This window comes from Nicotiana tabacum, chromosome 2 (genome assembly GCF_000715075.1).
Source record: "Nicotiana tabacum cultivar K326 chromosome 2, ASM71507v2, whole genome shotgun sequence".
NCBI classification, from domain to species: Eukaryota; Viridiplantae; Streptophyta; class Magnoliopsida; order Solanales; family Solanaceae; genus Nicotiana; species Nicotiana tabacum.
The window spans coordinates 41,853,263-41,867,908 of record NC_134081.1 but is presented as its reverse complement, the minus strand read 5'-3'; the positions used below and the strand labels follow the sequence as shown (position 1 = coordinate 41,867,908).

General features: G+C 37.6%; 1 protein-coding gene across 1 annotated transcript; it reads right to left on the bottom strand.

Annotated features, from left to right (window-relative positions):
• Nucleotides 1-10,176: 10,176 nt before the first annotated feature.
• LOC107785724 (uncharacterized) lies at nucleotides 10,177-10,770 on the bottom strand. Its single transcript, XM_016607092.2, has one exon. The coding sequence runs from the start codon at nucleotides 10,768-10,770 to the stop codon at nucleotides 10,177-10,179; it is 594 nt and encodes a 197-aa protein (XP_016462578.1).
• Nucleotides 10,771-14,646: the final 3,876 nt, after the last annotated feature.

Sequence of the window (14,646 nt, the reverse complement as noted above, 5' to 3'; positions counted from 1 at the left end):
TTTCCCCGGCACCTCATGCCCATATTTCTTTCATAACCGCACGGACAACTCACGTGCCAATAATAAAATTATCATATTTTCCTGGCTCCTCGTGCCCATATTTCTTTCATAACCGCACGGACAACTCACGTGCCAATAATAAAATTATCATATTTTCCCGGTACCTCGTGCCCACATTTTCTACCATATCTGCACGGACAGTTTAAGTGCCAATAATATAAACCGCCCGACAATAGCCACATGCTCATAATTTTAACATGAATTAGACTATTATCAAGTTTACCGAAACAACAAGACAAGTTGCACAAGAGATAAAAATAAACACAAGGAAAATCACAACATCACATAAAAATCACCAACACAATAATCCCATATCATCACGTATCATCCCTAATAATAGCTACCCTTATCTCTCCTATAGCCACCCTTATCCCTCTGCCCTAACAATATCAATAGCCACCCTTATTGTAAGGCCCCGTAAAGTTTTACCAAGGAATTTGAGGTTTTGTGGTGCCGAGGTAGACTTATGTGTTTGAGGACTGTAGAACGAACTTTTTGGGTTGAAGAAATGCACTGAGGAGTGGATGAAACTTTTTGGCAGAAGAAGGCAATTTTGCGGTCTGTTTGTGACCGCAGAACTGTTTCGTGGGCCGCATAATCATCGCGGAGTTGAGCAGGAAGTTCTTGATTTTTTAGGGTTGTTTCGCGGTCCGCACTTCTGTCGCAGAGTTAGCATGAGAAAAATTCGTTGGGCGATTCTACGGCTCATTCTACGGCCGCATAAGTGGTCTGCGGACTGCAGACCGGTCCAAAGCATTCCTATTTTTGGGCATCAGTTTCGCGGTCTATTTTGCGGACCGTATACCTGTTATGCGGTCTATTCTGCGACCGCAGATCTAAGTTCGGAGGGTCCATTTTTTTATTTTTATAACCCGACCCCATTTTGATAAATAGCCTTTGGGGCTCGTTTTGAAGGCAAAAATCTGATATTTTTAGAGAGAAGTGAGAGTGTTGTAGAGAGAGGAAGAAACTCAAGTGCTTTGTTCATCAAGATCTTGTCCAAGCTTTGAAATCCAACAAGAATAACATCTTCTCACTTGTGCCTATGCACGCACCATCATAATATTTACCCATGTGGTATCAAATCTATGTAAAGTAGCCTAGTGTTGATATCCTTCTTGAGCCACTCTTTCTCTCTCCGGTGTATGTGGCTCCTATTGTTTGAACAACCACTTTACTCCTTTGTGAATATTATCATAAATCCTTTTTACCGTCTAGTAACATGAGAGCATATCTTAGCACCTATCATATGTATACCTGTCAATCGAAAGGGGGTCATTTGTCCGCATAAAATTTCTGGGAAATTTGAGATTTTCACAAATTTGTCACAGGAAGATCTTTTTGTTTGCCCATCTCAGTATGACTTTCATGTCCACTTAGATCATTCCGCAGTAAGTAGCTCACTTTGTTCCTAGTATTGTAGTTTCCCATAAAATGGCCTGGTATTGCGGCTTGAGCGTTATTATGGTAGAGAAATGTCCAGTCATAACAAATGTTCATTTTCTATTTACACCTCTAAACATGTATTAATTGTGTTCCTTAATTAGTGAATTTATTGTGCTAGTTTCCTAACATTTGTTAGATAACCATGAGAGATCGCATCCTTTCATATGTTGTTGCAACACTTCCTTTTTCATAGGGGTCCTTAATAGGCTCTCCGTCAAGACCAAATGCACCTTTGGGGTTATCATAGCATCACGTCTACTTCTCATGTTTTCTTATCTTTCATTAGCATCTGGGTGCTTTTCAAGTCATAAAATACATGGCAAACTCATTATGAACATTGCAAACCTTCCATGATTACTTTATAGTGTCTCCCTGGGTTTCGCTATCTTTACATACTCGGCTTCTAGAATCATTGACTATGTCATTTTCATGTGCGGAGAATTTACTATCCTTAATGTTCCACATCCCTGGGTGGGTAGGAATTATTCGTCTTTCTCCTCGAAACATTATATCAGCCATTAGAACCTTTCTAACCAATGGTGTCATTATGATGATTAACCATGTCAGCATATTGGTAGTAACCTTCATGTCTCTTAGGATATAACCTCCTAAAATTCCCTTCTCGGTACATTGATGGATTGTTGAATAATTTCAGTCCAATCTCGAACCTTGTTGTTCCTATTTGTAGTAAAGCTATCGAGATTTGAAGGTTCAAACATATCAAAGAAGAAGCATCATTCCATGATCAAACATATTGGGTAGGAAATTTTATGGTCATATTCATGTTAGAACATCTTAGAATAACTTATAAAGGTTGCCAAAGGTTTAGTTTGGGTATTCGCAGTAGAGATTTAGAGTTGAAGAAAGTGAATAGGTAATTCTCAGGATTTTCTCCATGAAGATATTATGTGAATTCCTAATAAAGGTGAAGTATGTGTAGTCACATTAGGCCTTATAAAATCTTGAAGGAAATAAAATAGGCCAAGTTATAAGTATGATATCTCCCATCGTTGTTCTCCATGCGCCTGGTGTTTCATGTGTCTATGTCAAGGAGGGTAGTTGGGAATCATTTGTCTATCGTTACGGTGGAAGCTATGGAAGGTAAAGTTAATGGGTAATTGGCTTATGAGAGGTACCTAATTGTCATCCTTGTTAGATAAGTCCGAAAGTTGAGATTGCCTCCGTCAAGTGCTATGGCTAAGTCTGTGAGTCGAGGATATCACCTCGTAGGCTGAAAGTGTTGAGGAAAGGAAATATTCTCACTTGTTTGTAGAGCCAAATGGTTGTGGTTCAAAAAGGTACTTTCTATGCATTATGGTTTAAATATGTACAATTCATGTTAAGATACAGTTCTGTTAATGTATTGCCCTAATATTGAGATCCGTGTTGTTGATATATACTGTGATGCATTGTTGAGTTATGGATATGTTGTTAGGGTGGTTTTGGTGATTCTCTGGCAGGTGAATAGGCCCAATTACAGAAGGGACTCTGCCGAAATCTTTGAAAAATCTGGGAGTTAGTCAAATTTGGGGGATTGCGATGTGTGAAAGGAAGAAATGAATTATATTGGGTGTTTTGGGCGGGCTCTACCCCTCATTCGAGGACGAATGATCCTAAGCGGGGGAGGATGTAAGGCCCCGTAAACTTTCGCCAAGGAATTTGAGGTTTTGTGGTGCCGAGGTAGACTTATGTGTTTGAGGACTGTAGAACAGACTTTTTGGGTTGAAGAAATGCACTGAGGAGTGGATGAAAATTTTGGCAGAAGAAGGCAATTATGCGGTCTATTTCACGACCGCAGAACCGTTTCGCGGGCCGCATAATCATCGCGGAGTTGAGCAGGAAGTTGTTGAATTTTGAGAGTTGTTTCGTAGTCCATTGTGCGATCGCATACCTGTTTCACGGTCTGTACTTCTATCGCAGAGTTAGCATGAGGAAAATTCGTTGGGTGATTTTGCGGCCCATTTTGCGGCTGCACAAGTGGTCTGCGAACCGCAAACCTATCGCAGACCGGTCCAGAGCATTCCAGTTTTTGGGCATCAGTTTTGCGGTCCATTTTGGGACCTCATACCTATTATGCGGTCCATTCTGCGACCGCATACCTGAGTTCAGAGGGTCCATTTTCTTATTTTTATAACCCAACCCCATTTTGATAAGCCTTTGGGGCTCGTTTTGAAGGAAAAAATCTGATATTTTTAGAGAGAAGTGAGAGTATTCTAGAGAGAGAAAGAAGCTCAAGTGCTTTGTTCATCAAGATCTTGTCCAAGCTTTGAAATCCAACAAGAAAATCTCACAAAATTTGCACTCAAGAGGTAAGGTTCTAACCCTAGTCTTCAATTTCGAGTTTGGGATAAAAAATGGATGATTGGGAGTATAATTCTTGGGTGTGAGAGTATTATGTATACATTCATGTACCAATAATATTTGTGGGAAGATTTTTGATCTCAAATGGGTAAATATTGGGATGTGAAGTGAAGGAAATCTTGTGAAAAAATTATGTAATCAAATTTGCACATCTAGTGTTTGGTAAAATGCTCAAATAAGTTGAGATCATGAATATCTTCCTAATTTGTGTTCAATTTTGTTATGTCTCAGAATAGATTGAAGTTGCTGGGATTTCCGTAACATTGTAGTAATTTATGGAAAGCTCAAAGTGAGGTATGTTGGCTAAAATTTCTCTCTTAGAATCGAATTCCATAATGTTCCCGTAAGTTTCAAGTATGGTTGGCTCAAGTTCCTAATTCCTATGTTCCGGATCATCCCTTATAAACTTGACTATTCCGAATGAGCCTTATGCCAAAAGATATATGTTCAAAGTATGGGTTGCGTATCAAAATATTATGGCTTTGACTCATGTTTCAAATGAAAGCTAGTATGCCAAATTGTGTGGAAAAAAAATTCGATATGCTTAAAACTCTTAATTGCTCATATGTGTATCTAAGGTCTTGATTGAAAATCTCTTGTTGTTTATAATCTATAAAGATGCTGGAAAATGGAATAAGTGAAGTGGGGATATAGAGTGTGGCCAACGTGCCAAGAATGAAAGTTATACTTGTGGCTAGTGGTGCCAATGAAATTAGATGATGTGAGAGAGGTTAAGAAATAAGTCTTGATTCAACTTTTTTAAAATGACTTCGAAAATAGAATTGCCTAAAAGCTTATATACTCAACTCGTGCCCATATGTGGCTGTTTTAACTAATGCTATACTTGTAAGTATTTTCAATGTGTTTTGTGTTCTTACATATTCGTGAGTGAAAATTGTGTATTTCCCTTTTTGGGAAAAAGTATTTCAAGAATTAATGGTGTGCTACTTGTTATTATTTTAACTTGCGCTTCGATTGCTAATCATTTTACTCCATTTCTTGAAAAGAAATCTATTGTGTTTAAAGCCTTCATTTCTAACGAACTTAAAGTTGTGATTTCCGGAATATTATATATATATTGATATTTATGATGATGATCCATGGAAGAAAAGATATAAAAATTTGGAATATGAAATACGGCCACCGTGCCTTGAATAAAGAATCTTGTGAATGACCAAAAGAGCCAAGAAAATATTATTGTTGTGATTGGTTGAAAATACTAGTGAAGATTTATACAATGTGAAATATGATGAGGTAAATACATTTGTATTTATGTTACTTTTGTGTGCAAAAATAAAAATAATAGTTTTGGGAGTATCATTAGCAAACCGAGGAAGGGTGGGTTGTAACAACCCACACCTAAAATTACACGTGCCGGTGTAAGAGTGGATTATGATTATTCCCCTTATTTGGGATGTGATTGATGGGTTGAAATTATTTCCCTCAAATGGGATGAAACTGATAATAGTTGTGAATTGAAAAAGTCAACCCACACAGCATATGTAGGAAGGCGGCCTAGCTGATCGGGTGGAGATCGGACGCCATGTTGCGCACATGGTGGTACTACTCTTGGTAACGCCTTTTTTTTTCGCATCACATGTCAAACCATATTGTTCTTGGGTAGATGGCCTAGCCGATCGGGCATGATCGGACTCCGCGCTAAAAATACGGTGGTATATCGGTGCTAATGATCTCCCAACCAAAAATATATATTAAGTTCGTATTGCGAAAATTATTATGTTTTAACTCGACATTTGGATATGGTTGATTGTGACTTGTTGTTTCTATGGTTTCCCCTTTTCTATATGGGAATTTAACTTTACATACTAGTACCATTCCATATGTACTAACGTCCCTTTTGCCGGGGGCGCTGCATCTTCAATGGATACAGGTGGTTCATCAGCGGGCAACTTTGGACCTCGTTAGCAGTTACTCCCTATTCAGCAGGTTTTGGTGAGCCCTACTCTATTCCGGGCCTGATATCATTTGATGTTGTACTTTGTGTTTTGAGGTATAGCTAGGGCCTTATTGCCGGCATTTTCATATTACTCTTCCGTTATACTTAGAGGCTCCATAGACAGGTTGTAGGTAGTGTTTGATGTGGGGAATTGAACTAAAAAGGTTGGTATTTGACAAGCATGCTTTTCATTATATATATAAACTTGTAATATTTTGGAAATTATGAATGGAACTGGTAATGGAAATGAAATGAGAGTTATTAATGAAATCTTTGCAGTGTTTGATTAATGGAGTGCATCTCCTCTATATTCATGGATGAGTTTGGTTAAAAGAAAATCTAACAGGCTTGCTCGGTCGGGTTCACTTGGTTGAGCGCGGGTCGCGCTCCTCGAGATCGGGGCGTGACACTTATCGCTCCTATAGCCACCCTTATCTCTCCTATAGCCACCCTTATCTCTCCTTATAATAGCCTCCCTTATCTCTCCTCCCAGATAATACCCCAATACACATAACAATAATGATATGCCACCCATATGTCCGCATAATATAAACAGTGAAATATCACCCTTATGTCCTCATAACAATAACTCAAATCACCCAACAATTTACACGGAACATTGTCACAACTACACAACACAATTAGCTCATATCACTAATTACCCAACGACCACAACCAATTCCAAAGATACAATAAAATCAATAAATTTCATAGCAAATAGCCTAAGGCTCCACACAACGTATATAAAAACTCAAAAACAACAACAGAGATGGAAAGGTAATTCAGCATAGGACAACGCCTTCTTCAATCAAAACTTTTGATAAATATATATATTAATGCCTCATTTTAAACTTATTAATTAATTATTTGTAGATAAGGAATCCATACTAAAATTATTTCCAAGAAATGTCAACCCAACCAACCACGACATTTCACATAAAAATTAAAGTGGCAATCACACCAAATTATCATATAAAAACAACTTCGGCAAGCAAGAAATGAGGCATGACAAAAAAAGGATTTAATAAGTTCTAATAATTTTCCAATTTAATACATAAGGGTGTCTACAAGTTTTAACGGGTATAATTTGCACATATAAATCAAGTACGTACTCGTCACCTCGCGTACATGGCTTTCAATCACACAATTTCCACATAAGACTCAATGCCTAAGGGGTAATTCTCCCACTCAAGGTTAGATAAGATACTTACCTTTTTGATGTTAGGCCGATATTTCAAAATAGCCTTCTTGCTTGAACTGACCTCCAGACAGCTCAAATCTATCCAAATTAATTGTATAACTTCATTAAAATTCGTCGGAAACAATTCCAGATAATGTAACGTCGATTTAAAATTTCACATTAAAAAGTCAACCAAAAGTCAATGCGGGGCCCGCCTTTCAAAACCCGACAACATTTTCACGAAATTTGAACACCCATTCTGATACAAGTTCAACCATACTAATTTTATCAAATTCTGATAACAACTCGACCTCCAAATCTTAAATTTCTATTTTTGAAACAATTTTGCAAAAATCCCAATTTCTTCCATTTAAATCCGAATTAAATGATAAATATAACCATGGATTTATGAAATATAATTACATTCGGATATAAGACACTTACCCAAGTTGAAGTCTTGAAGAAATCCTCAAAATCGCCCAAGAACCGTGCTCCAAAAATTCAAAACAAAATGAAGGAAATGACCATTTTTGGTCCTTAAGTTTGTGCCCAATAAAAACACTAATCTAGTCGCTAAAAGTCCAATTCGCGTAGCTAAAAGTGCCATATCTGGTCGCTAAAGGTGCGCACTAGAACTGTTTACACCAACAATTTATTTTTCACTAAAAAGACTCTAACTCCGTCATACGAACTCGGAATTCGACAATTCTTGTTCCTATGAGTCACAAATAATAATACGAACCTAGTTATTCAATCGAAACTCAAGTGAGAGCTCATTTTCTCTTATCTGGTCGCTAAAGGTGCACACTAGAACTGTTTACACCAATAATTTATTTTTCACTAAAAAGACTCTAACTCCGTCATACGAACTCGTAATTCGACAATTCTTGTTCCTATGAGTCACAAATAATAATACGAACCTAGTTGTTTAATCGAAACTCAAGTGAGAGCTCATTTTCTCAATGTGATACCAACATCGTTCGTTAAACAATTAACTCATATTTCGCGCTAAAAACCCAATCGCGACTTGATGAAATTAGATCAAACATTCCAGATCATTCCTATAATTCATTATCAAACTTCCAGAAGTCTCGAAATCAAATTTCGATCTCTAGAACTAAAAATGGACCTTTGGATCATTATATGCTTATGCTCAAAATAATGACAAAACACCAAACACGTTAAAAACCCATCCGAGCCCCATGGGACCCCAACCAAATATACTAAAAAGTCCCAAAATACAACACGAACTTAGTCGAGGCTTCAAACCACGTCAAACGACGTGAAAACTGCGAATCGCGCATCGAATCGAATTATGAGTTTTTAAATCTTCCAACTTCTATAATTTGCGCCAAAACGTATCAAATCAATCCGGAATGACTTCAAATTTTGCACACGAGTCATAAATGACATAATGAATCTGTTCCAATTTCGGGAATCAAATTTTGACTCTGATATTAATAAAGTCACCTCCCGGTCAACCTTTCTAAAGATCTTCAATTTTTCAACTTTCGCCAAAATACATCGAATTGACATACGAACTTTCAAATCTAATTTCGGACATACACCTAAGTCCGAAATTACCATACGAAAATATTGGAATCATCAAAATTCCAATCCGGAGTCGTTTGCTCAAAAGTCAAAACTCCGGTCAACTTTTTTCATTTAAGCTTCAAAAGTAAGAATTGTTCTTTTATTTTAATTTCGAATCTTCCGAAAACCAAACTCGACCATACACGTACATTATAATACATATTATGAAGCTGCTCGATGCCTTAAGTCGTTGAATGGGACGCCAATTCACAAAATGACAAGTCGGATCGTTATAATATGTCCATCTAATTAAGTAAACACTTGATTAGGAAGGGTAATAAAATTTTATATATAGTATAGGAAGGTAAAAATTCCAATAGGAAAAGGGTTTATAAGTGATGCTATATAAAAGGTGATTAGGAAGATTTGCCCATTAAATCTCGAAGAAAATCACTTTGTGAAAGTGAGAGTGTAATACAAAACTAAGAGAGAAAATACTATTACAAGAAAATTATTTCTTGTTCTTCTACCTTTGAGTTGAGTTTTTTGAGAAAACTTTCAACACAATATTTTCATTCAATTTCTTTGCGGGTTTCGTTAATTAAATAGTTGATAGAAAGGATCGGTCTCTGTGTGCATAGAGTTTTCGTATTACAAAAACAAGAAAAAGAACAACATCAACGACCCAGTAAAATCCCACAAGTGAGATATGAGGAGGGTAGTACGTACGCATAACTTACTGCTACCCGAGGGAATAGAGAGGCTATTTCTGATAGACCCTCGGCTCAAGAAGACGAAAAGAGATAATATATCAGTACCATCAATAAAAAATTATAGAAAGAATAACAATATCATAAGAACCTGGAAATAGATGAAAAGTAAAAACAATAATCAGTAAATAAGGCCCGGCACCTATATGCAATCCTACACTTTTTGTCTTCCGGAAGATACTGACATTTTCTTTTGAGTTATTGTTCTGTTAATGTAAAAGTGTTTTTACCTATTTAGTTGATTTACAACAACACGATTAATTATTAAGTTAAGTTGACTCACAACAACTTTTTCATATAAACATCGTGAAAAAAAAAGTTATAACCAATTAGAAATGTTCATTTTCTCTGTTAGCGAGGTATATATAATTTTAAAACTTCTCCTTCTACCTTCATGTAATGTAGCCAATTCATATTGAATACGCTAATAGGAAGTTGTTGGCTAAATGAATACTCGAAGTAAGATGAAGCTAATCAAAGAATGAAAAGCATGAGCCAAAAAGAAGAAGTGTATTCTAGAATTAATTACGATTTTCACAAGGAATGAATTTACAAGTGAAGGTGAGAGAAGTTGAACCAAATTTGTTCAAATGCGTTGATAATAAGGTGATGATACTCATCGGAGTTCAAAGAAAGATAGCAAGCAAGAAGATGTTCCAAGTCTTTTGATGCCTTAATATTGTTTTCCAGAATCATCTCCATCATTGATTCTCTAAAATCCTTTTGAGGATCAAATGAAGCTTTCACTATTGCAAAGCTCCCTGATGAAAAGCTCCTTCTTTTTGACTTTAAATTTTCTTTTTTGGAGACACGCTTTTTTGAGGATGACACGCTTTTTCTGCCATGCCCCTTAATTTTTGCTCTCAGTTTCACTCCAGTAGACGATTTTCTGGGAGCAGAATTTTCTCTTTTAGTGTTAATGCTTTCTTGACTTTGTTGCTTGCTATTATGGGATTTTGCTGGCTTTGTGAGAATTGGAGGAAGGTCAATTCTGAAATTATTTCATTCATATCTATGATTATATCAGTAGTTGAAGAACTGAAGTAAGAACTTGACCAGGAGGCAAGACCGTTGAAAGATTGAGAAGCAGAGTCGAATTCGGAAGATGGAGATTTAAGCAAGTCAAATTCCGGGAAGCTATCTGAATTATTAACAGAGTCAATAATATTCTTAGGAGAGGGCTTGTAAATGGTCATTCTTTTGCTTCTTCTCTTAGATGATCTTCTTGGTTGATCAGAGTTCAAAGTTTTGAGATTTGCAGCAGAATTGTCAACTCTAATAGACTCTGTAGCATAATAAAAGGATGATCTTGGTTGTGAAAATTGTGTTTTTTGCATACTAGAACAAGGGTTTTTCTTCTTGGAGGCAGAGGTTTTATGGGGTTTGGATTTGCCCATGTCTCTTATCTTGTAGAACCAAGCATTTGGTAGTATATCTGATAATCTAAATTTGTGATTTCCCATTAAAGAATACCTTTCTTTTTTTTCACTCAGAGATGGTTGGTTTAAGACTTACTTCTAAAGAATGAAAAGTTGTGTGAAATAAGCAGAAGATATATAATGTTGAAATAAGGTAGGGGTCCCTTATATATTGATAAAGCATGGCACGAAGGACAAGTGGAGCCAGCTTTTTATAAAAATGCCCTCTCTTTCATCATCACAAACTGCATACTTCTTTCTGCTGTGCACAAGCCAGTTATTTTTTGCCAGCTCTCTTGCAGTACGGGTATTTTACTTCGTTACACTTCAGAAACAATCACAAAATAAAAAAATACAAGAGTTTAAAGACCTCTGTATGCAAATGGTGAAAACAAATTACTCAAGCAGGCTACTTTAAAGGTAACAACCCCTAATTAGTAGAACTAATAACTTGGACCCTAATTAGTAGAACTAGTAACTTGGAGAATAGGCAAGTAGCCTTTTATAACAGGTTAAATTGCTTGATTTCTAAAATATTATATGTCAACAGGGGTGGAGCTATGTTATAACAGGTTGGCTTTTAAATGATTTGGGTGTGTCTTGGGGTCGAAATAACCGAGTCCTAGTCGAAATAGGACATGTTCAGACATGTTCACGTTTTGAGCGTCCAGGGCAGCGTGGGGCGTTGGCCCTAACGCTTAGCTTCCCAAGTTTCTGTTTTGTGCGCCACGGGCAGCGCCCCACGCTGCTTGTGGCCCTCAAATGTGCACTTTTGCATTTTCTTCCCGTTTTCGCTCCAATTCGCGCACTTTCGTCCCAAATTGCATGCGAATAATTCCTACACATAGAAATACTACAAATTAGCACAAATCATCATATTATACATCTGAAATCTACGAGACATGATCATAATGCAAGGCAATATACATCAAAATATGCATACATTAAGCCGAATATCAACACCCCACACTTAGACTCTTGCTCGTATTCTAGCAATGGAACTACATTAACACCCCAAAACATACGCATCACTATGAAAGAGCAATTCACAATTAATTCAATCAAACACTCTATCTTTTGACTATGTTGATACCGACAATTAAGCACGAACACACGAACTTCACATTCTTCCCGTTTTTAAACTAGCCCAAGTATATACAATGCTATTCAACTAACTCAAGAAACCTCTCCACAACCACCCTACCTCATACAACGACTCGTTACCACTAAGCATACTCAACTCACGCACTCACCCAACAAAAGAAGTGTACAACATCACCAATTCGTCATGAGACCAAGTGCCCTCACCACAAGCAAAAGAGTGAATACAAAATTATCCCAAACGTTCAAAGTTGTTGAACATAAATTGAGGATATCAAACAATTGAACAAAATCCACTCACTCTCACAAATAATTCATGTACATCCCGTAGTCGTACTATAAGCTTGCTCATAGTGCATATCTCTACTAATCTAAGCTAGCCAAATCTAGGATCAATTAGGACTTTAAGGTTGTAATGTAGGCTAAGGGACGAGTAAGATACATTTAGGATTAGTGACTAACCCTCCTAAGCACTTTAATACGCTACACTCGCAAATTGAGCACATCTTCTTTTCAACCAATTCACTTGTCATACACCATATATAACATAACCCTCTTTTCAATTAAGCACCTCTATATTCCCACTAGCCCGAATTTGAAAGATAGGTGTGTGTTTTTCTACATTATTTGAACTACTATTTTTTTTCTTTCTTCTTTTCTTTACTCCACACACTCCATACATTAATGTTCATCGGTTAGTGACCTTTTTTTTTCTTTTCACAAATTTAATGAACCTTAAGGGCCCTTCTATGGTTCCACTTGAAAGCCACTCCCCTATCTCTCAACTTAGCGACTAAGTGCCTTAAGAGGTAAATGCTCAACAAGCTCAAATTAAGAACAAAATAGTGATACAACTTGTAGTGTGGGTGCCAAAGAAAAGGTCTATAAGCTCAAAGGGGCTAGCAACGAAAAAATTTTATTTATGAGTGACAAGCACTCCTATGGTCAAGCAAGAAACGCCTACGTCATCTCCTAGACTAGCACAACTTAACGATTTCGCTTCGATTAACACACAGGGCAAGTTCTAGACTACACAAAATAGTACAAAATATCACCAATCCTTACACACACATTGCACTTAACTCAATCAAGACGGTTCTGCTCGACTCTCAAGTCAAGAAAGCAAGCAAGTTGAGAATTTTTAAGCAATAATGCACTAGGTGGCATACAAGTCAACCAACTGAGAAAAAAACATCAAAGAGTAGGCTACTTAATTTACTTGGGCATTACAACTCAAATCAAATATTCAGGAAGACTGAGCGCATGCCATAACTTAACGTGCCAACACCAAACATGTCAAAAGGTACCTCAGAGCACCTCAATTTTCTCCCTATCCTACTCCTAAAAAAAACAAAAATAAAAACACCCGGTTCGAGCTACACCCTTGGAAAAGAACCAGCGTCCAAAGAAAAACCAAGGGATACTACCTAACTATCCTAAAAGAACAAAGGAAAATATTTTTGGTATTTTTAAGCGGACTTTGATCCCTCAAAAAAATTATCCAATAGATCGATCGTCGGGAAAAGTACGAACTTCTTTTGAATTTTTATTTTTATTTTTTTACTAGCTAACTAGACTATGTTAGTTCTAAACTAATCTAATATATATATATATATATATATATATATATATATATATGTATGTATAAAACAAAATATTAACAATAACTTTTATACAATTACAAGTCAAGAAGTATTCCCCCACCCTACACTTAAACAATGCATAGTCCCCGATGCATAACAAATTCAAAACAAGGTAAGGTAGAAAGAAAGAACTCCTTGCTAGTCGGAGTCCACCTCCTCAGGATGCCCACCAGCCCCGGCTCTGGGCTCATCATCATCTCCTAAGGGCACCAAAGCCATGGGCCCCGTAACGTCATCATCATCCGCATCTTCATCATCAGATCCCTTGTAAGCGTTCTCATCCTTAGACATATGGATGGGACTTCCCAGTGCTATGCCCAACATCTCCTTGGAGGAACTAGAGAAATCATTTCGCAAATGCATGCGCTCCTCATCCGACACCCCTAGCCTGCTCATTATCACATTGAGGGAACTATAAAGATACCTGTTAAAATTTTCGTCCCTCTCGTTCCTTGTCGCCTGGCTTAGCTTTGATGTGGACTCCAGTAGAGATGTGACGTCTAGCAATGCCTTGGGTGCCTCCACTACCTCATCATATCCAGGGTACTCCGGTGCCCTACGGGATAGCATGAACTGTGTCAGGAGGTTTCCAAAGAAAAACCTTTTGATCCTTCCCCCAAAGCGGGTGTGGGCCATCTCCCCAAGCATGAGCTCACCCATATTTATGGGTCACCCGGTCATCAGAAAGTAGATCACACACACTCGAGCGCGAGTGCATTCACTGTTATGCTCGACGGGCATCAATCTAGCCTGCACGAAGTTTTTCCATACCTTAGCCGTCTTGTTGAAGTCAAAACGGAGCATCTCAAGGTGGGAATTTCCCTTAGTTTGCATCCACTTTGCATTAGAATCAACGCCATAAAGTGTGTGACGTATTGCCCGGTAGCGTGGACTTTTGACGAACTTTTGTAGCCTCCGTTGATTAGGGCTATAACCTCCCAGAAATGCATATAAGGATATTCTATCCAGTGGTATCTCTTTCCCTCGGACACATGATCGGAACAAGTCCGCATTCCAATTGGCGTATAGCTCGCGCACCATGCTCAGATTCGCAGGGCCCGGGCATTCCTTGAGTTTCTCCATCTTCATTTCTACCAACCTGGCAAGCACCTTCAGAAAGTTCTTTTCTAGGGCCTTCACATTAATCCCTATTTCGGAGACATATTTCCCATATGGC

Excerpts from the sequence above, each read along its gene's own strand:
- LOC107785724 (XM_016607092.2), bottom strand. The coding sequence starts at position 10,770 with ATGGGAAATCACAAATTTAGATTATCAGATATACTACCAAATGCTTGG.